The sequence below is a fragment of the Chlamydotis macqueenii genome, chromosome 17 (assembly GCF_036417535.1).
Source record: "Chlamydotis macqueenii isolate bChlMac1 chromosome 17, bChlMac1.mat, whole genome shotgun sequence".
Classification (NCBI taxonomy): domain Eukaryota; kingdom Metazoa; phylum Chordata; class Aves; order Otidiformes; family Otididae; genus Chlamydotis; species Chlamydotis macqueenii.
This window is the reverse complement of record NC_141572.1, coordinates 1,285,193-1,306,687: the sequence shown is the minus strand read 5'-3', so window position 1 is coordinate 1,306,687 and position 21,495 is coordinate 1,285,193. Positions and strand designations below refer to the sequence as shown.

The 21,495-nt window shown below is 53.5% G+C and overlaps 1 protein-coding gene across 4 annotated transcripts in view; it reads left to right on the top strand.

The window, feature by feature from the left end:
* The first annotated feature begins 747 nt into the window (after positions 1 to 747).
* Positions 748 to 21,495, top strand: part of SSH1 (slingshot protein phosphatase 1) — a 33,687-nt gene continuing 12,939 nt past the window's right edge. For 2 of the 4 annotated variants that reach the window (XR_015260395.1, XM_086761221.1), the window contains exons 1-5: positions 748 to 828; positions 5,020 to 5,060; positions 18,857 to 18,960; positions 20,357 to 20,421; positions 20,755 to 20,876. Coding sequence is in view for 3 of the 4 variants with exons in the window: in XM_086761221.1 (XP_086617347.1) it covers positions 763 to 828; positions 5,020 to 5,060; positions 18,857 to 18,960; positions 20,357 to 20,421; positions 20,755 to 20,876 (398 nt within the window). In the remaining variant the exon portion in view is untranslated. Of the gene's footprint in view, positions 829 to 5,019; positions 5,061 to 16,224; positions 16,323 to 18,856; positions 18,961 to 20,115; positions 20,250 to 20,356; positions 20,422 to 20,754; positions 20,877 to 21,495 lie in introns of those variants that run through there. The other 2 variants (XM_086761222.1, XM_010124987.2) reach the window with 2 other exon arrangements.

The window sequence follows — 21,495 nt, the reverse complement described above, 5'->3', positions numbered from 1 at the left end:
ACCCCTCGCATCATTGCGGGGGCTGCCCCCACGCAGGAGCCGCAGCACCAGCCAGCGACCGACGCCGTCCGTGCCGCGTGGCCGAGGGCGAGAGCCGGCGAAGCCGCGGTTTGGGATCCCATTCCGGATGCCACGAAGGAGGCGGCTCGCCCGCTTGCGCGCGCTGTGTCGTGGCCGCACGCTCCGGGGACGCTGCCGGGAGAAACCCACCGAGGACGGCGGCGTGCGAGGCCCAGGCAGCCAGCCCCTCGGAGCGCGGCGCCGTCCGGCAGCGTGGCAGGGACGGCGGGGAGAGGCAACCGACCCACGGGCCCGAGTGGGTAACGGCTTTGCGCGCAGCCAGCAAACCTCTTAGGCTCATTACCCCGTTACTCGTCTGCCTCTTGCTTCTGGCACCGCTGACCCCTCGCACTTTCTTCGCTCCCGTGTGACAAACGCGCCCCCCAAGCCCTCCCAGGGGGGTGAAGCTCGGACCCCACCCGCACTTTTTTGGGCTGCTGGGGACCGCGACCCTGCCCCGCCCACCGCGGCTGGACCCCGCAGGGTGGGCCGCGGGTGCGCGCCCCATAGCCCAGCGCGGTGGGACCCCCCCGCCGGCTGCTCGGCCCTGCCCGCCCCGCGGCGCCCCGTGTGCCGCCCCGCCCCGCCCCGCCCCGCCCCGGGGCCGCCCCCGCCGCCTCGCTCCTCCCCGCGGCGCGGCGGCCGGGCGGGCTGCGCAGCCGCCGGGGCGGGGGAGGCTGCGGGCGCCCCGCAGCCGCCGCCATGGCGCTGGTCACGCTGCAGCGCTCGCCGACCCCCAGCGCCGCCTCCTCGGCCAGCACCAGCGAGGTGAGCCGGGCCGGGCCGGGCCGGGCCGGGCCGGGCCGGGGGGACAGGGGCCGAACAGGCCCAGGCGGCGGGGGGACGCGGGGCGGGGCGGGATGCGGCCCCTCGGCTGGGCCCCGCGCAGCGCCGGGCCCCTCGCAGCCCGCAGCCCCTCCTGGCCCCGGCTCAGCCCCTCGCAGCCCCGCAGCCCCATTTCCCCCGTTCTCCCTCACCCCCCGCCGTCACCGCGGTGCTGCCAGGCCGAGCCAGGCCCCGCGCCCGTCCGGCCCTGTCCCCGCGCAGCCCCCTTTCCCCTCGCTGAGCCCCGGGCGGCCGGCTCTGCTCTTCTCTGCCGGGTGAGGCCCCGGGCCTGCCTCTGCGGGGCAGCGGTGCTGGCTGGCCCCGCACCTCCTCCCTCCCTCCCTGAGGCCCCGCAGCCACCGCCGCCTCCTGCTGTGGCTTCTGCCGGCTTTTTCCCGAGGCAGCTGCTGGCAGTTCCGTGCCTCTGGAGCGGCTCCTGTCCCCTTGGACCCCGCACCCGAGCCGTGTCCCCGCACCCGAGCCGTGCTGTCTGCTCCCGCACCCTGCTGCTGCCCTCTCCTCCTTCCCACCTCTGCTGCTCCGGGGCCGCGTACGCCCCGCTTAACCCGCTGCCCCCGTAACGCCCTGCTCCGCGCACCCCTGTCCTGCCCTGGATGTCCCGGCTCTGCTGCGTGCCCCCTTCACCCTCCTACCCCCAAAACGCCTTCTCCTGCCCCTGCCCTGCTAACCCCTCTCAAGCCGTATGCTCCACGGCCCAGCGCAGCCGCCTTCCCTCGCCGCAGCTCCCACGCACCATCCAAACGCAGCTGCACCCTCCAATTTCTTTTCCTTCTTCCTGGCGCATCCCTTTTTTTTTTTCTCCTGCCTCGTCTCTTTTGTGGCCCCTAAAGACAGGCCCGGTGTTTCCCTGCACGTCCTCCCTGTGCATCCCTCTCCCCCCTCTCCTTTCCCTGGCGCTCGCTGCCCTTGCCTTTGCTCTGTCCCCGTTCTGCCAGGTAAACAATCCTATTTGTCACCTGTCAGGTCGCTGTGACTCCCCCGATTAGCCGTCCGAGGGGCGGGAGGCAGACGGGGACAGCGTCACAAGGCTCCGGGGTTCGGGGCCGCGGGGGTTCCCTTTGCATGACGTGACCCATCCCTTCCTTTGCCGCAGATCCGTGTGGTTTGGGCTCCCGAGGCTGCAGGGACCCGGTGTTTGCATCACACTGTGTTCACTGGGAAACTTGGAGACAGGATTTGTGCTTTTCCCAGGATTTTTCAGCAGGACTTTTCTTGGGTTCTGGTTTAGACAGAGTCTTAAACGAGACCAAGTGGCCACCTGATGTACACAGATGTAAATGATCCGTAGCCCTGTTGCTGGAATTAGACTGGATTTAACTGGTGCAGGTGGGAGAGGAGTCAAAGCAGCGTGCCTTGCCGTGTACATCTGCGCTAGACATTGCATTGTTGGAGCTCTGTGCTCACTGTTATTTTTTCAGTGGGTTGACAGTATGAGTCTCCCTTTCCCTCTTGAAAATCTTGCCCCGCACGTGTCACCTGGTTTACTCCAAGCCAGGGCACTTCTGCCACCGATGTCCGTGGCTCAGGTGTACTTTGGTGGCTCCCAGGGGAAGACATCAGCTCCCGTTGTCTTTGAATGGTCCCTTCCAGCATGAAAAACCAGAAAACTACAAACTGTCCTTTTCCAGTTTGGCATGTTGTTTTTACAAAGTTAATTTCAATGAAAAGTCCCATCCAAAAGTGCCAGTGTGCTTCATCACCTTTTATGACCTTTCTTGCAAGGAAAACCAGGGCTCTTTGGCGCTTTTAGCCTATATGAATAATTATTAGAAGATTTATTTTTTTTTTAATGGAAAATGATGACCATACATCCTTGCTAATTGCCATTATGCTCCTGCAGCTTCTCTTAACTCCGAGCCTGAAGGATAAAATGGATTCTGCTGCCTGCAGGAGGCTTGCTGCCGCGTTAACGTAGCGTGCCGTACATTCTTTGGAGGAGAGAGTAGTTCATACACACTTGCAAACTTGCGTGCCACTTGTTAACTCCGCTGCCGTCTCCCTTCCACGCCGCCTCCCGCTCCGCGCCGGGTCCTTCAGCCCGGCCGCGCTCTGCGCAGTCCCCGGGGAGCGATGGCGACAGTCTGGCCCCGGTGCTGGTGTCGGGGCCGTGGTGGGATCCGCGGTGCTGGTGAGCAGCTGCAAGTCCAGGGCACCGTAAAACCTGCTGGCTCGAAGGGATTCTCTTGTTTTGGTTTTCCTGCAGCTTTTTGATGGAAAATTCAGGGAGAGTCAGCTTTGAAAGCAAGTCAGCATCTGCAGAAGATGAGCGTGCAGCAGATTCAGGGGCCGGCTCTTCTGCAGAGCCTCAGCTGACGACATTCATGACTTCACAGTCACATTTCTTGTAAAGAAAAAAAAAAAGTTTTTTCTCCCCCTTGTTGCTGTGTGACAAACCCAGACAAACAGGAGGGTGACCTTACAAGACCTTCCCAGGGCTGGGGGGATCTGCTGGCAGGGGCGCTGGGGTTTGGGATGTTCGCAGGACTCTGCCCCGGCCGGGCTGGCTCTGCGCTGCCACGGCACAGTGTAAACAAACTAAAAATAGTGATGGTATGTTTCTCGCCATCAGCTGCAGTCATTTTGGATGGGCTTTGTGCATCTCTCTCCCTGCAGATGGCTGTATTTCCAATATCCGGCCCGGGCAGTCACTTTTGGGGTTTTTTCTTGGCATCGCTTGGTTCTCACAGGTTGTCAACAGAGCAGCTCCTGTGCGCTCCGGCCCCCTGAGCCTTAACTGGGGGCGTTGGGGAGCAGCCCAGCTCCTGCACACACACAAAACTTGAAGCTTGAACGTTTAACCAAAACTATTTGCTTATTTTTTTTTACTTCGGCAAAACCACCTGGAAACAGGTAACCCTTACGGTGGCCCTTATTTGATGTGTAGTAAATGACAAAATGCTCCCTGATGGCGCATGATTTCTTAAAGGCTTTATCCCTTCGTCTTCGTTGGGCCCTGGTGTGCTGCACGTTTGCAGGATTTCCGATTGCTGGGTGATCTGCGAAGTCCTCGCTTTGCTTCACAGGTCCAAACCAGCTCCCCGGTGCAGCCTCGCCCTCTGAGGTGACGCTCCTGGCCCTTTCTCTCCTGTCTACTTATGCAGGACCAAAGGAGGAGAATGATCTTTCAGCCTTTTTTTTTTTTCCCATTTTAGTCAGCATTGGATGCAATTGGCCCCAGCGCTGTTTTTCTTTAATATGGAGTTTTGTCCAGCAGCTAACAGAGAGGTTGAAGGAAAGCATGGCTGTGTGAAAATGTTTCTTTCTGAAATTAGGTTTGGATCAGTGAGCAGGCTTTGGTTTTAAGGAGAGTAAGTAAAGTGTGAGGGCCAGCAATGTCAGCTGAGCAGCCAAATTTGCTTCCAGGGGACTTTCCCCCTGTGTCTGGTGGGAAAGTGGCCATTTCAGTACATGCCTACCGTTCAGCGAAGAGTGTTTGTCAGGACAGCAGCAGATGTAGGGCTTGGTGATGACTGGGCAACCAGGTGGGCATTGGCACAGCCTAGGGACACATCTGCCAGCATGCAGGTGGAGGTGGCCTCGCTGGCCAGGCGGCGGCTCGGAGACGGCAGCGGGGTCCCGCCGGTGTGGGCAGTGGAGCTGCAGACAGTGCCAGGTTGGGGTCCAGGTGCTGGAGGCTGGGCCAGTCCCAGTCCCAGTCTGGGCTGTATCCACTGGAGGGCACTTGTGCTGTGGCTGCACGCCCTGAATTCCAGCGTTAATTTGTGCCCAGTTCTTCGTCCGCAGCCCTTTGCTCGGGACAGGTTCTGCCCTCACGTGTGCGCTCCGTGGGAGCGATGTGTGTGCGCTCTCGGTGACGTCGAGGTCGGCGATCTCCAGACCGATCTGCGCTCTAGGACCAGCTTGCAGGATTAGGCCCTAAGAGCTTTAAAATCCCCGTGAGCCCCTTTGTCACCCGGCACTGGGTGCTGATGGCATAGATGACCAGGGAACCTCGTTTATCCCTGGCACTGCAAAGAAACCCCCCGCCCCGGAAAACACCCACCCAAAACCCCTTATTGCAGGGGTGGTTTTAAAAAGCGTGGGCATTTTTTTAAACTTGAATGGGAACAACCAGCGTGTAACTTTCTCTGTTTCCTTCTTTTCTCCCCTCAGCTGGAGGTTGGCAGCGATGAGGAGCGTAAATTAAACGTGAGGTAAGCAGAGCTGTTTGGCTCTAAACGTCTTTTCTGCTGTTGTTAATTTTCTGCCACGTCTCTGAATCCTGACCCCCGGCGGGATGCTTGCCTGGAGGGGACTGCATGGTCTGCAGAGAGTTGGACACTGGGGATGCTCCCTCCCTTATCAGTTTAGTTTTGAGACGAGCATTTATGAACTGAAAACATAAAAGAGGGTTTGTGCGTGGGTTGGTTTTTTTTTTCCTGATGGGAAGAAACTGGAAAATTGCTTGTGAGCTCACTGTTATGGCAGCATCTCTGTCTCTGCTGCTGCGCTGCGAGGTGGGGGCTCTGGGTGGGGAAGGGGGTGTGTTCCTCGGGTGGGCAGAGGAGAGCTCTGCTTGTTCCTGAGTGTTGGCCGTCAGGACTTCGGCTCCTTTGGTACTGGGGTTGTGTAGAGCCGTTTCCTTCATGCGAGGAGGAGGAAAGGGCTGAGGTGTCCTGCTGGAGAGGGAAAGGCTTCTCGTGCTGACGCTGTGCGGAGAACTGCAGTGGTAACGATAAAGGGGTTTGGTGGGACCCTGGCCTGGTGCGGCTCTGAGTAATGATGGGATTGTTCACTCTAAACCCAGCTGTGCAGACTGCCCTTAACCCTCTAGCCTGTAAACCTCAGTCTGAGGGAGAAACCGTGAAAACACGGCAGTGGTTCAGCAGCCTTGGTCTCTTCTCCTTGTTCCTGCTTCCTACGTAATTATCCTGGTTTCCGGGAAAAGCAGAGCCGCTCGTGCTGCTGCTTGGAGGTCGATCTTGTTTCCGTCCCATTTGATGCTTTGAGACCTACCGTTGCAGAGATGTCAAACTGAGACACTGGTGGGTTTTCTGTTGCAATCTGATGGACTGCGAGTAGGACACAGTGGAGTGGATTTGCAGTCAGGTTTGCCGTGTGGAGCAGCAAGCGGGTGGTAGGGTGTAGACCCTGCAGGGGAAGTCGGAGAGCAGAAAAGCGAAATTGCTCCTTTACAGAGCAGGAAAGCGTCAGGCCTTGCCGTTTCTGGGTCCCGGGGGCGATGTGTCATGGCTGCAGCCCCTCTGGGGAGCCTGGCGTTCGGTAGCTGGCCCGCTTGCGTGCACGTGGATGGGAAGTGTGAGTTTGGTCGCTGTGTGGTCTCCTGTGGACGGGCGTTTAACGGCAATGTCATTGTTAGCTTATTTTCTGCAGGATGCATTTTGTATCAATTAAGTAAAAATTTAGGATTCCTGGTTCTGCGCCCAGCCTGGTTGTGGGCTCGTTGTACAATTCAAGGCTCAAGCAGGATCCTGCTGAAGCCATGAATAGCAACACATCGCTAATTCCTGTGCTTTTTCCCATGTTGTATTAAATAGTAACACTTAACCCAGCAGCACGATAGCCTCCTCTTTTGCGTGTGTGTTTCATGTGCTGAAAGAGAAAATACAGCTTTATCCCTCGTCGTCACAGATGAACTCAGTGACAACGTACAGATAAATCATTGGGAGATCACTGGTTTTGTGGCTGCCTCTGGTGTGTCTGGCCTGTTTGCGAGCCAGGCATGTGCATCCACCACTGACCAGAGCAATCGAGGGGCTGGATGTTGAGAGACTGGGCTCAAAGGCTGATACCTTTCTACTGGCCGTTGGAAAATGCTACTGAGATCTCAAGAGCTTCTTCTGTCCTTTGGTCTCCTGGGGCTGCTCTTCCGTCGGCGATTTTCAGGATAAGAATCTGGTAATTCAATCGCTAGAGAGAGCTGAAGAACAGGATGGCCCTGGTGCAGAGCCTTTGCTATACTGGGGGAGGAAGCACCGCCAAGGGGTGAAGATGGTGTGTGGACACCGCGTAGATGATAAATGAAGCTCCTCTCGGGGATGTGGGTAGGTCCTGTCCCCTTCCTGCCGCCAGCCGCTCCAGATCCATTCGCTGAGACTTTACCCGGTGCCCATGGGGTGGCAGAGTTGTTCAGCTTCATTGTGCTGCTTCTCCAACAGCTGAGATCAGGTCTCCTCTGAAAAAACCGCAGGAACGGGCCGCGGTGATATTTGTGAATCTTTAATCCTAGCCTAGCCTTGGTGGAGACTTGGGTGACAGCTGTGCTTTGTCACACATGCCCTGGGTGCAGGGGTTGGCCGGCCAGCGCCTGACTTTGCAGACCTCAGGGATCCTAATGGTTAGAAAAGGGAAGGGCTGTGGGGAACGGGAGCCCGTCTTGCTGCCAGCTCAGAGCGCGGTTCATCGGTACAGGACGAGTGTGCTGCTATGTGTTTGTGACACGACTCACTCATCCGCTTGCTGAGCAGGTTATTTTCATTCATTCCAAAAATTTCCAGGATTTTCATTCGAGTCTGCATAGTTGGATCTGGTTATATGAGCTATCCAATTTTAAATGCTTTACTTTTATTTTCTCCCTGAAGCAGCTTCTCCCTAAAATAGACCAAGGGAACATGTTGTAGGTTCAGCTTTTCTTTCCAAGGTACTGTTGCTACCTGCATTTCCTTAGACATTAATACACTTTAAAGTCTTCTTTTTGTCTCACTTTCCAAAAATTTTGGAGAAGCCTCTATAGGGTAACATCCACGCTGTTTCCAGCAGACAGCCAGGAGTCCGTTTTGGTCCCCAGTGGGTAAAGATTCATAGCAAAAGAAGAAGAGCACAGACTCAGATCTAACAGCTGGTGCAGAGCAAAGCTTGCGTGTTCGATTCTCTGCGTTGAAGAGAAACCCACACTGGGCCTGGGTTTGACTGGGTTCTGCGTTCGCTGCCGGCGTTAGGTGGCACCCTGAGGTTGATGCTCCCTTTGCAGCTCAGTGATGGACAGGAAGGGTAATGGCTGCAGACAGGCTCTTCGCAGAGCGCCATCCCGGCTGGCACGCGGCAGAGCGTTAGAAGGAGGCTGTTTGGTTAAAATCACTGTAATAAACCCGATTCCTCGCTGGCGCTACGGCTGGCCTCTCAGTGTCGAAACTGGAAGGGCGAGTGCAGCTCCAGCCGCTGCTCAGGCTCTTCTCCGTGCAGCCACTGAGTGCCCACACAGCTGGGGATGTGTGTGTTACACTTTATTGTATATTACATTTTAACGCACCAAAAATTGTTTATGAACACCTTGGTCTTTTACTTTCTGAGGGGTTTATGAGCGTGTTTTGCTGGAGGCAGCACTGAGTGAGCGGCTCGCATCCGCAGCTTTGAGCAGCCGTGTTTCTGATCCCAGGCAGGTGCACGGGGCTGGGATACGCCTGGGCAGCCGTCTTGAGGATCGATTTGTGGGGACAGCGGCTCATTACGTACTCGACAAGTCCTGCTCGCTGCGGTACTTATTGTCTCCCGGTTACTTGGTGGGAGATCTCGGGGCAGAAGCTGCTGACTTTATTTAACTGTTCAAAACAGGACGCTGAATCACATCCTGGCAAGGCTGCAGCATCCTGCCTTAGCGTGCTCCGTACAATGGGGAGGCAAATTCACGGCCCCGTGACCCTCCGTGACTTTCTGGCCCGTAGGTGCGGCCGTGGAAGCAGGGGGAGATATAATTAGGCCTCTACATTCTGCGGTGGGTTGTGTGGGGACGTTCAAAGACCGTGGAGCCGAGGAAGCGTGCACTTATTTGACACTTATCTAAGATCTGGCCTTTCCAGGAAACTGTTGCTGATTTGAAGTTGAGCAACGCGAGGAGTTTACTTGGATGTGGGCAGGGTAACAGCAGGAGGCCTGCCAGTTGGAAGATGTGGTGATCAGACCCTTTTCGGAATTGTATATAAATCTCTCTTTCTTTTTTTCCTTTTTTTTTTTGTGTCCCGTGAAACTTCAGCAGTTTGACAAAAAAACAAAATGACCGGCCCTGTTATCAAAGGTACTGGCTTTGCACTGAACTTTTTTTTTTCTGTAAAAGGCCAGTGTGGTTACTGTTTATTTAGTTGTTAGAGTTGTCAGAAAAATAGCTTGGTTCCAAATGCCTCTTGATTTTAAATATCTTAATCTCTGATAATCAGTTGCCAAGATCTGTGAGTCAGGGGTTTTTCATGCTCGTTGGAGCTGTGGTCTGCCTGACGAGGGCTCTGAAGATGTTTTTGGAGAACGTGAAATGGACAGAACGCCTTCATAGGCATGGCTTTACTTGTAATGAAGGAAGTGCTGAGTTTTTTATTTCCCAGGCATTTAAACATCTGTCTGCAACGTTTGAATTCTTGATGCAGAATCACTTTACACAAAAAAAATAAATCAGAAAGCATAATTAGCCCAGCCTCGAAAGGATTAGGATGCAGACTGCATCTGTTGGTTGTTCAGGTTTATCTGGGATCAGAAGGATTCTCTGCTGAGTTTGCCATTCCTCTCTGAAAGTTTTAGAGTTGCAGTCCGGGCAGAAGTCAGCAGTGTTGAGCTTGTGCAGCCCAGACAGGTCCGCATCGGCGGTCCGCAGCGCAAGGTGTGATTGTCCGTGGCCGGGCTGTGAACTGGCGGTGGTTAACGGCGCTGTCGGAGCCGCTCGTGTGCACAGACACCTTCCCCTCGCAGCTGGAGCAAAGGTTGAGCTTTTGCCACAAGAGAGGTGGGTTTCCCTGCATCCTTCCTGGGACGGGAGCAGGAGCACGAACCGTGGCAACGGAGCGGCCGGTGTGCTGTGTATTCACACCCAGCTCAGCTGGGCCTCGCCGTTGCTGGGCCAGGGCGTTGCCCATTGCACCAGACTCTCCCCAAAATCCCAGTACTGACCTAACATTTGTTGTAGGACCTGGAGTCTGTGCCTGACGCTCATCTCGCCAGCGCAGAGACCCCGTGCGGAGGGACTCATAGCTGACAAACCTGCCAAAACCACACCAGTCTGTTTCTGGAAGAAATCCTTGCTGCAGGAATGGCTGGTGAAGGCCGCTGCTGGGGGATCTGCGGCAGTGCGCTGCTGACCGCCAGGCAGAAAACCGCTGGGGCTTAGCGTGGGGGGCCAAGGCATCCAGAAACGCAGGGAACGGGACAAAACATCTCTTTCACGTTTTCCAGAAAGCTGCCAGGTTGCTTGTTTGCCCTGTCTGCCATCCAAACGGTCACGTCCAACACTCGTGTCCCTGCAGGGACCGCTGCCTGTGGGGCTGCTCGCAGCGTGCCTGCATGCAGGCATCTCCCTCCCAGCTCCGCAAAACTTCTTGGCCTACAGATGTCTGCTTCTCTCTGCAACACCGATTCTGCTCGTAAGAGATGGATTTGGAGTGGAGGACAAGAAGAAGGATGATCCTGAGGATTTTACCCATGCTTTTCTGTCTTGAGGTAGCTTTGCCCCTGGCTGGCAGTCTCCTAATTTCTGGGGTGTGCCTCCTCCCCGTGGGGTGCTGGCTCCGTACCCTTGGGGAGGCTGGGAAGGCTGCGGTCTGGCTAAACACTGGAGGGGGTGTTGGGCTTGAGCTAAAACTTTTCTTGCTCTGCTTTTACCTCACATGATCCATCTAGATTTATTTTATTTTTACGCGTTACCGATGTGTCAAGTACTCCCTGGTCTCTGCTGCCTTTTTTGGAGCCGTTCTGAAGCCCAGCAGCTGAGCTATTTTTTTGGGCTGCTGTGCCACTGCTGCCTGCAGGGTTCTCAGTGGTGCTTCCTATGCCGTCGTCTGTGTCCTGGCTGACCTCCGCGCACACCGCTTGGAAGCTGCTGTCTTCATCCTTAAAACTGCTATTCACCTTCCTTCTCTTTTCCAGTGGCGCCGCTGGAGAGTTTCCACTTGTTACTCTGGGAGACGCTCCTGAGTGGGTGAAGTGGGGTGACTTCATAAAATAGTTTAAAGGATTAAAACAATGAGTTGACAGGAGGAATGCAGGAGGATCGGCTGACGTGCCGACAGCTCGGCTGGGGAGGAGGACGGGAGCAGCATCGGCTCCTGCCCGGGAGCACGGGCGGGAGGCTCTGCCTTTGATGTGCCCTCCACGGCAGGAGCCTGAGGGCTGGCATTTGGGTCTTTTGGGGTCTTCTAACGCTGGGGAAGAAGGGAGCTGACTTCCCTCAGGCCACCAGGACGCTGCATGGCAGAGGGTGCACCAGGCTGGAAAATGGAGTTTTTGCAAACACTGGGCCCTCTGTATCCGCCTCTCGCGCTTCCCTGTGCTGGCTGCCGCCTTCCCTGAGCCTTGCCCTTCCAGTCCGTGAGTCCGGGCAAGCGTGTGGCTGCGTGGAGAAGCGTTGCCCGGCCCTCGCTGTGGGGCGGGCAGATTGCTGGGGTCAGTCCCCAGGCGCACGCTGGGGATGCGATGCTGGGGGCCTCTCTAGGGTTCCTGCTCCTCAGAGTCAGAGAAAGGCTGGGCAGTGGGTGCAAGCTGAGGTTGGGAGAGGATCTAGCCTTGGCCTCTTGAGGCAGTGGCTGTCACAGAAATGACATCATCCTTCAGTGGGAATCTCAGAAACGCTCCTTGCGATCCGAACCGTTAGCTCCAAGCACATCGCGTAGCTGGGTGATGCTGTGATCAGCCTCCTGCCTTTTTGAACCCTGCAATTAATGGGATGAGCAGAAAGAATTTCTTTTTCCTTGTGAAACAATCCCTTGTTTTATTTGGCTTCGCACCATCCAAGCGCTAGGGATTCCTAGAATTTTCTCTTTCCTGGCCGTTTGGGAGCTGTTCTGCTAACTTATTTTGCGCAAGTCTGCTGGAACGGGGAGCGATCTTGCTCATTTCTTCGCTTCCCTCTTCCTGCCCTTTCTCTTGGAGGGTTTACGGTTTATCAGAGCTGGGACCATCGCCGCCCGAGCCCCGTGCATCGCTCACCCGGTGCGCGGGAGCGGCTGGAGGCACATCATCAGCAGTCTATTTCTGTTAGGAAATTAGCTTTTGTGGGCTTCATGATTGATTTCATTTTTTTCTTTTTCCTCTTTGTGCCGGAGGAGCGCTTGTATCTGGCGCCGTGAATGGCCTGCAGTGTCTCAAACCCTTCTCAGCATTCTTGCGCTGTGGATGTGGCCCACGCCTTGCAGCCGAACAATGCACGCTCAGACTCCCCTTTTGTTGCTGCGCTGCTAAAAACGCAAGGGCCGAGCCTGCCGGGTCTTCCTGCCTGCCCGAGCGTCTTGCTCTCCTTTCAAATCCATTGGGACGTGTTTGCCCCCGCGGGGAGGCATTCCGAGACCCCCACCTCAGCGGGGGACGCTGCCTGACCCCCTTGCAAGCAGCTTTTTGCTGCTGTGTGATGGTGCGCCGGCTGCCTCTGAGGAAGGGGAGATGTTCTCCGTGCGTTTGAGGGAACGTCAGACCTTGCTGTGGTTCACAGCTTACGTTTTGGGTTTCTTCTTGGGCTGTCTTGTCTTCAGCTCGGGAAGCCTGAGTGTGATAATTTTTTATAGCCCATCAAAGCTGCGCCCTAGCATAGCCACAAGTATGGAAAGAGCTTTCCTGCCTCGCATTTTTTTTGTAATAAAACAATATTTCAGAAGACAAACACTTCCCAAAGTTGCCCTGAAGGTAGCTGCCTCCACCTGAGATGCGTCGCAGAGGTAGAGCACTGCAGTCCAAGCGATGCTGGCAGCTCTCCCCGACTTCAGCAGGTGTGTTGGGCTCCTGCGGCCCAGATCACAGGTCAGCGTATCACAAAGTCTGCGTGTGTGTGCGACGGCGCTTTGTTTTAAAGCAGCAGTGGATGTGTTGAGAGTAGATCTTTCCTGGTCCTGCTGCGTGGAGCGCGCGCTGCTCGTCCCTCTGTGCGGCAGCCGAGACAGCTTCTCCAGCCGTGCTGGGTTAAGCGGGGGTGGCGTGGCGATGCCCTCAGCTGTATCTGTAAAGGTGATTCCTTTGTCCTTTATTCAGTCTTTGTGTCACTGGACTCTGCGTGACTGGTGTGTGACACAGAGCCACTTGGAAACACACAAAGTACTTTTTTGAAAAGCCTGAGGAGTGAGCTGCTGCTGCTGTTACCGGCTCCGTTCCTGTTTCTCAGGTTCTACAGTAGCATGTGAGCAAGTCGCTTTGAAGTTCTTCTGTCCCTGGCGCTGTTCTGGGTCGTTCAGACCCCTTCTGAAGGCCCCTTTCTTGCTCAGGAAGTGTTATCTGATGTGCCTCCTATCAAGCCAAAGCAAGCAGTTAGTGTGCTTTAATTGTCAGCTCAGCTTGGGAAGCAGAGGCCGCGCATCTGCTGCCTGCTCTTTCTCTCCCCGCATCTTCCCTTCTGTTTGATGGGCTGGTTTTCCAGTTTCCGTTATGTTGCCGTTTCGGTACGGCTGCGTGACGGCCCTCTGGTTCGCTGTGTCTCAAAATCCCCCCTCTGGCACGTGGAGGGCCTGGCCGGGCTGCGGGAGCGTCCGAGGGGCCTGGCTGGGTCCCCGAGCCGCGGCACGGCGGTGAGAACGGCCGCTGAAGAGGCTTCTCCAAGGCTGCGTTTTGTGTTCTTGCTTAATTGCCGTGAGACGGCTGGGGTTTTCCAGTCTGAGCAGAAAATAGGTGGAAAGAAAAGGGGAAAAAAATATCAGTTCTCTTCCTGCTTATCAAAGGGGCTGTGGAAAAGGGAAGTGCGTTAGTTTTGTGGAGCTTGGGAGGCCTATTGTTTTTCCTCCCCTTATCAGTTTGGAAACATTTTGAGCAGAAGATGCTGTAAAACCCAAGGAGCTGAGAGGCACTACCATCTTCATGACTTGAGATGTCAGATGAGCCCGGAGGCCATTGCTGTCCCCTGAGCGCTCTGGCTCAGCCTTGATGGATACGTGACCTTCTCTGCCCCCGCACCACGCGTACGCTTTCTTCCGTTAATGAGGGGGAAATTAAGAAACTTAATTTGACAGAGATTTAGTGCCTGGAGAGGATGGTGGTGTGGCCCTGTGCCTGTGCAAGGCTTCATTGCGGAGCTTTTCTGGAACACGGAGCTCTGCGCCCGAGCTGCGCAAGCACGTGACGGGTCAACAAGGTGGGAGCTGCTCAAGAGAAAAGGCTAAAGAGAAACAGAGAGAGCCTCAGGTGGGAGCAGATACCTTGAAAGGACATCTGGAATAGCGTCTCTCTGGGAGAGGAGGATGTGACCTAAAGGTAACGGCAGGCGGAGGTGAGCTCTGGAGTTAGCTGAAGCAAGCCTTGACCCATCAGGGACGTGTGCCCGTCATCTAGCGCTGCTGGGCTGCTCCTGAGGACGGGCTGTGCCCGGGTGTGCGGGCAGCTCCCCGGAGCGCAGGGCTGTCCGGGTCCCCGAGGAAAACACAAAGCCAGGCGCAGTGGAAGTCTGCTCGTGTTTGTTATGTGAACTCAGCACTAAACTATGCGCAAAGAGAAGAGCTGTAAGCAAGAGGATCTGAACAGCGCTTGGATTAAATGGGCTTCTGGGTGGTGATCAGTGGCGAACACAAAGATAGCGCGTTCATTACAGCTCCGGAAATACCGAGGGTCGTTGCAGGTCTGGAGATAAGCCAGGCCCCTCGGACATCCCGTGCGCCGAGCAATCCTGCAGCACTTCTGGGAGCAGCAGGGATACCCAGGCAGATGCAAATTCGCGTGTTTCTGTGTTCTCCCTCTTTTAGCTAAATACCATTTTTTTATTCTTAGACCAGTGAGAGACTGCTGAACCAACCCCAGGCTCGGCTGCGTCTTCCCAGAGAAAGTTCTCTCTGCTGACTTCTGGGTATGGATGTTTATTTGGAGATGAGATGAGTTACATAGCTATGAGGTATTTTAATAGACTGTTTTCTTGTATCCTGCAAGAGAATTACGTCTTATCTGAGACTTCCCATCAAAACGTGGAACTCGAAGACCCGAGGTGCAGAAGGTTTGTTCCTGGGTCGCACCACAGCCTACGCCACAACGGCAGAGGGAAGGTGATTCTGCACCTGGCAGCTGGCTCCCAGCTCTGTCCAGTAAGGCGAGCGGCTCTGTCTCTTGTTTCGAAACGCAGTATTTTTAACAGACTGCTCGCTGGCATTATCTGTGGGCCTGGGGGCGGCATTTTGTAACCATTAAGAGGCACTGCCTATTGTGTTCTGAAGCAACTTGAAGTGTAATTGATGTGCGTTGCAGCCGCGCTTTTCTGGAGCTTTCCCAAAGGAGAAGAAATATTTCCTTTTCAAGTTCAGCAGCTTGGAGCCAGGGGATGGAGCGAGGGACGGTGAAGCAGGAGACGCTGCAGCCCGCTCTCGGTGATGCTGTGGCCGTTGAGCACCCGGTCCTTGCCAGCTTCTGGGTGCAGAGTAGCTCTTGCGTTACAGACAGCAACGCACCAGAGCTGTCTGTACCCTCCCTCGACACCCGAGCATTTCCTAGATGCTTGTAACCATCGGTTTTTACCTCCCTGAGGGGGTTAATGCCTGAGTTTGGTAAGCCAAGGTTACGGAGCGGAAAGGGGACTGGTCTGCAGCTGTACTGGAGCTCCAGGGTCCTGGGGCTCAGCGTTTATTCGAGAGCCTGAAGTGACTCCTGTCGGGTAGCTGTGCCGGTCGGGATTCCTGGAAGGGCACGCGGGGAATGGGTGGTTTGTGTTGGGTACGCTGGTCGGGCCGGGTGAGGATTGAGCAGAAAGCTGCTTCTCCCCATGGTTAGCTAGTGGTACTGGTGAGGCGCGAGCGCGTGGTTATGGTTTGTGCCTAGAGAAGGAATTAGTCAGGGCTCTGTAAGAAACGAGTCTTCACTGACTTTGGCTATAGCCAGCCGCTAACAAATAAATGCCAAGCCACCTGAAAGGCCTCCCTGTTCAGCAGGAGCTCCACAACTCGCAAGTCGCTGAAAAAGAGAAGTCAAACCGCGGCGGCTGTACAGTAAGCTAAGAAATATTTTAGTCTGACAGCTAACGCCTTCGTCCTGTCTGTACTGCAGTGCAGTGCAGTGTTCTAACCGTAAAAACCAAATGGGTATTAGTTGAGACGATGCTTTTTATCTAGCCCCGTCCCAGGGAACGCGCACTTTCGACAGCGGCGGGCCGCTCTGCGTTGCGGCTGCTGATAGGCGCTGCGCGGCCTTCGGAGCACGCGGGAGGAAGCAAACACACAAACAAGGCTGGAGGAGGGAAACGATTAGCCGAGCCTCAGCTGGTTTTTTCCCCTCCTGAATGGCCCTCTTTCATCAGGATATGTTAGGACAAGTGCTTTTTCAAGCCAGGATATCAGTGGGAGACACAGTGTTCTGTAAAAGTCATCCAGTTCCTGAGTAGCATCAACAGACGCGATTCCTCTGCTCCGCACAGAATATACGATCAATCTTTTCTTTGCCTTCTTTTCTTTTTTTTTTTTTAATGGGTTTAGAAGCAAAAGGATGTGAGTTTTACGGCTAGTTATGAATCTTTTCGAACTTACTGACTTCTGTCTGACTCTTGGGCCAGCACAATGCTTCTGCTGTTCAAAGGAAACTCGTCCGAATTAGTATGTATACGCCACTCGTTTCTGTGCTGCTAACAAATGCTGCTGCTGGGGCGTTTGTTGCTGGGCTGGGGGTCAAAAGTTGGGGATGTTCTCTAGTGAGAGAATTTATCTGTTCTTCAGGAGATTTTTTTAAAAAGCTGGAGTTTTTTGTTTACCGGAACGGCAAGATTTAAAAGGGTTTTTTTCAAACTGGGTTGGAGCGTCGTGCCTTGCCTTTTTCACCCTTTTATTTTGTTAGCTGTCTGCTAGAGCAGTTGTACAGCGACTGAGAGCAGAGAGAAGGGACAGCGTCGGGTAGTGCTGGGCAGGTACGGGTGGTCTGCGTCGGAGCAAGCTGCGCTTTGCAGGCTTAGCGCACAATTTAGGAAAAAAGCGTTTAATTTAAAAAAGAACTCTTGCTCTCAACAGGTTCTTTGGCTTTACTTGCCGGTTCATTTCCATGCAGGTGAATATACCATGGCAAAAATTTTGCTATGTGGCTTGCCCTGTGCTGCAATCGCGTTCTCGTTTGCCTGTAACCGGGAATATTTTGCTTTATTGTGAAAGATTTCCTGACTGCAGGAGAGGAGAACGTCGGGCAAGATGAACGGTCAGAGCAGGAGTTACCGGTGCCTTTGGCAAGGAGCTCTGTCTCTTCCGTGTTTCTTCCTGCTGTAGAAATCCCAGTCAGTACTTTATTAGGGAGAAAATATCCTTTGGGATATTTTTTCGCTTTCCCAAAGTTCTTGGGACAGGAATACTGTGAATTATTTCCTTGTGCGTTATCTAACCGTTCCCATCCTCTTGCTGAAAAAACAGAAGAGTGTGTGTGGAGCTGGTATGTAGCCGAATATCCTACGCATTGTGTTGGTGTCACTGGTTTTGTGCAGCTTCTGGCCTTTTTTAATGCTTTCCTGTGAAATCTGCTGTGAGAAGGAAACAAGGCTCTTCCTGGCTCGCTTGTGGAACGAACCCAATTCCCCTTTGCAGAAATTCTTGCTGTTCGCCTGTGTCCCAGGCAGAGCAGAGACGGCATTTCGGATCGCGAGCAAACGACACGGCTCGCGTCCGGACACAGCTTGCTAGCGGGGTGAGTGGCGAGTGCTGGAATACTGTGGGAGTGTAAATGGAGAAAAGCTTGGCTTAATTAGTGCAGTGGTCCTGCTGGCGTTTTATTGATCTGATATATGGCTCGTGGAGCCTGGAACTTAGGTGAAAATTTTAGTTCGCTTTTTAAAAGCAGCCGAAATCTCAACTTTAAACCTGATCTGGGTTTTTCTGGGAATTTTACACCTTGAGGATTGGGTTGAAAAATGAGGAAGCTTTGCCTGGGAAGCTTGGCTGTGTTCTCAGAGAAGGGAAAAGCTGAACTTGCAGCAAAAGCTGAAAAGACATTAAATTTATGTCTGTCTGCACAGAAATACCAAGGTAGAATGGAGCATTAGCGCTCACTTCTGCCCACAGAGCCCAGATGAAGTACAGAACAGACGAGTGCCAGGAGCAGGAACTCCGGGGGGATCGTTTCTGTAGCATAAGTAACTCCGGTGTAGCCCAACCTCGTAATGGAGCATTTATATTTAGCAGGCAGCAGGCAGTAATTAATGATGATCTATGTTTGGAAGCGCAGGGTGGCAGAAAGTTGGGCTTTGTGACGAGGAGCGTCTCTGGTGATGTTCTGAGCGGCGTAGGAAATGCCGGGTAAGCAGTTACTGCAGCAGCTTGGGAGATGGAGATTGTCAGCCTTGTGGGAAATGCCAGCTCCACCGCTCGGGTCCAGGTCTGTTCCTGAAGTGCTGGCGGGTGCGTTATGGCACCGTGTAATTAGGCTTGTGCTGGTGCTTGCTGGAACTGCTGGTTTTGTTCAGCCTTCTCTTTGGTTGCGTTCTGGGGCCTGCGTGCCGTTTACCTCGGTGGAAGTGCTGTTCTGGACTGGAGGTACTGCAGCCGGCCGCCTTATCGGTAGCGTTTTCCAGGCGGCTGCATCCAGCCGGAGCAAAGCCAGAGCTCCGCCATTGTCTCGGTTGTTTTTTCCCCTGAGGTTTCAGCGCAGTTTCCTTTCTCTTGTGATGTGCAGGTTTCGTCTGCCCTCCCTTCCTCTTTACATCTACAGACAGTTTATGGCTGCGGGTTCTTGTTTCTGCATTCCAAAGAAGTCTCAAGAACTGAAATTAGGAGGAACTGATAGACTCGGAACCTGATCCTCAGTCATTTCACAGGTCCAAGCCTGTAAAAAGTCTTACCCTGTGCCAGTTTGAAGTTGCAGAATTTGATAATGAAATGATAGAGTCATTTCCAGCCTGTGACAGCTCAGGCAAGTATCTCCTGCAACGGCCAAGTAATAAAATGTTGGTGGAAGACGGCACATGAATAATCCATGAATATTCTGGAGCTGTGCCGTGCAAATGGCAGGATCAAACTTTGGGAACAGCTTCTCATGACAAAATCCTCCCACGTTTTAGTGAGGGGAAGCTCTTCCTTCCCTAGGCGTACAGACCTGAGCACGCATTTTGCTGATGTTTCCTTTCCGTTGACTTCCTCTGTCGTTTGTTTTCCAGCCTGAGCGAGAGCTTTTTCATGGTGAAAGGCGCAGCCCTTTTCTTACAGCAAGGAAACAGCTCCCAGGGCCAGCGAAGTCTCCAGCATCCTCACAAGCATGCAGGTAGTGGATTAAATCACCTACTGAAGTTCTTTCCCTCGTGCTTTGCCCTCTTGTCCGCACGGACAGGCTGATAGCACGCGCTGGTGGGTGGACGACTCCTAATTGTCGTAGCGGGCCTTGTACGACCTGCTGAGTAAAATGTGTGATTATTGAGCTTTGTTTAAACTTCTGTCGTTATCTCGGAACTGTAACTGGAGTAGAAATGCGTTCTCTGCAGACATGATGGCGTTCAGCACGGCATTCTTCAGGCAGGGAAGCCTGCTGAGCCAGGAGGTCTGTGCTGAAGAGGTATCCTGGTTTTCCACAGCCACAGATGAAGAAATGTCACTGGTGCTTCAGTGATCTGATCTTTGCCTTCCCCTTGGGCCCGTGGGGAAGAAAACTGGGTGGGCTGAGTCACAGGGCTCTGGCACCTCTTCTGTAGTTACCGAGCTCCTGATTCAGCCTGGCAGGGATGTTTCTCCAGGTGCTCTCCCAGCCTCCAGTAATGGGAAGCTTTTGGTGCCAGCTGACAGCATTTGTTCTTTTGAAACTACCTGTTGCTGGTTTTGTTTGATGTTGCCCATAAGAGCGAGGAATGTTTTAACAGGATTTGGATCTCTGGATAGACCTGCGTTTCTTAGCGCCTTACATCCCCTTTCCTGATTTCAGGAAAATCCTCTTTTCAGTTAACTCATCACAATCTGGCCTGTAAGTATTTGTCATGGTTTAAGAACAGACTGTCCTCCTTCCCCCAGTCCTCTCCAGCGTGCCAAACTGGTGGGAAGAAATGGTAGGGAGTTGTATGGTGAACGTACAGAAGGATTGATGAGCAGATACGGGGTTCAGAAAGTGGATTCTACTCGCCCAGTGTTTTTATGCCTTCTGTCTTCGATGCTTTTGGACTGAATGATTGGTAGGAAAGAAGAAATAAGATCATTGGGGCATTTGGAGAGCAGCAGCATGTGGGAAAGGCACAGTGTGGTACTGTGTGTCTGCTGCTTAGTAAACACTCCAAGCACAAAGAGGGTGTTTGAGGGCCAAGCCTGGGTTTCTTTAATTGTCAGCGATTTCATATACCCAGCAAACATCCTATGGAAGGAATTTTATCTGGTATGGAAAGTTACGAGTGCATTACCCAGTTGTTGGATGTGAACTTGTTTTGTTTTCTTGTAGATTCCTTGTTCCTTTCGCTTGCTGTCACCAAACAGAAATGTCCCCACTGCTCTAGAGACTAAAGGGCTTACTGCATGAGCAGCACTCTGTTAGTGTTCTCTGGGACAGCAAGGTCAACTGGCCTCCCTTAAATGGTATTTTTTGACTTAGAAACATCCCCTTTAATTCAAGGTCAAGGCTCTGCCCGTTCTTAGTGCAGCAAGTGAGACCCTCTCTGATTATTTCTCTGTTCTCCCTGCAGGTGACTTGCCCCAGCACCTCCAGGTGATGATCAACCTCCTTCGCTGCGAGGATCGGATCAAACTGGTAAGAAAAGATGCATTTTCCTGCTCTTCTTTCTGTTTGAGGCATTTGAAACAGAGCTGTAGAGGTTCACGAAAAGCATTGGCAAATCCTAGGTTTCGGACTCAGCTTAACTCTGTGCTGGTTGCCAGCCTAATCACTTTTCTTTTCCCCGCTTGATGCCAAAGTCAAACTGGCCCTTAGCCTTGCTGGAGGATGGGCTGTCTCACCCTGTGTCTTTCATACTGCACCTAAATAAAGCTTTTGGGCACAATTACACCTGAAAAAAATATTAGGCAACAATGGAAGTAATGATTATGCAAAAGCTGGTTTGCAGAGCTTGGTGACCTTTTCTAGGCTGTCCGTTTGGAAAGCGTGTGGACAGACCGAGTCCGGTACATGGTGGTTGTGTACAGCAGCGGACGACAGGACACGGAAGAGAATATTCTGCTGGGCGTGGATTTCTCCAGCAAGGAGAGGTATGTCCGAGGCGAGGCTGGGCTTGGAAATCAGGCAGACTGGGTTCCCTGGAAAGCGTGTCGACACCAAACTGTCCCTGAGCTGTTGGGTTACATGTATCTGCAAATTCTACCAAGAGAAAGAATGTGTGTTGAGTTTTCTGACCAGCAACGAGGGCGAGAGGGTGGGGTTTTTTTTGTTTTTGGGGGTTTTTTTGTGTGTTGGGTTTTTTTTGTTTGTTTGTTTTGTTTTGTTTTTCCCAGAAAGCTTTCAGTCTCCTTGAAATCTCTGGGCTCTTTGGGCAGTTGTGGGCAAAGTGTTCACGTGTAGTCCATCTGCAGGGCTGTGGCATCTGCCTCATCTGTGGTCGTTTGCTGTCTGCTCACTACAAAATGCTCTTGCAGACACATTTGCAAAACTGGAACTTATTCTGTCCACTAGACTTCAAGTCTGTTGATGGTACGATGCAGTGGAGCTGGGGGGGGGGGTGGGTAGCTTCGTTGCCAAATAACATCAAAAGACAATACTGCAGAAGTACCTCCAAAACCAACAAACAAATGTGTCAGTAATGAGCTGTTCCCTTTGTCTAGCCGATAAGAGCATGTAATATTTTGAAAGGCAAATCAAATATTTTGTTAT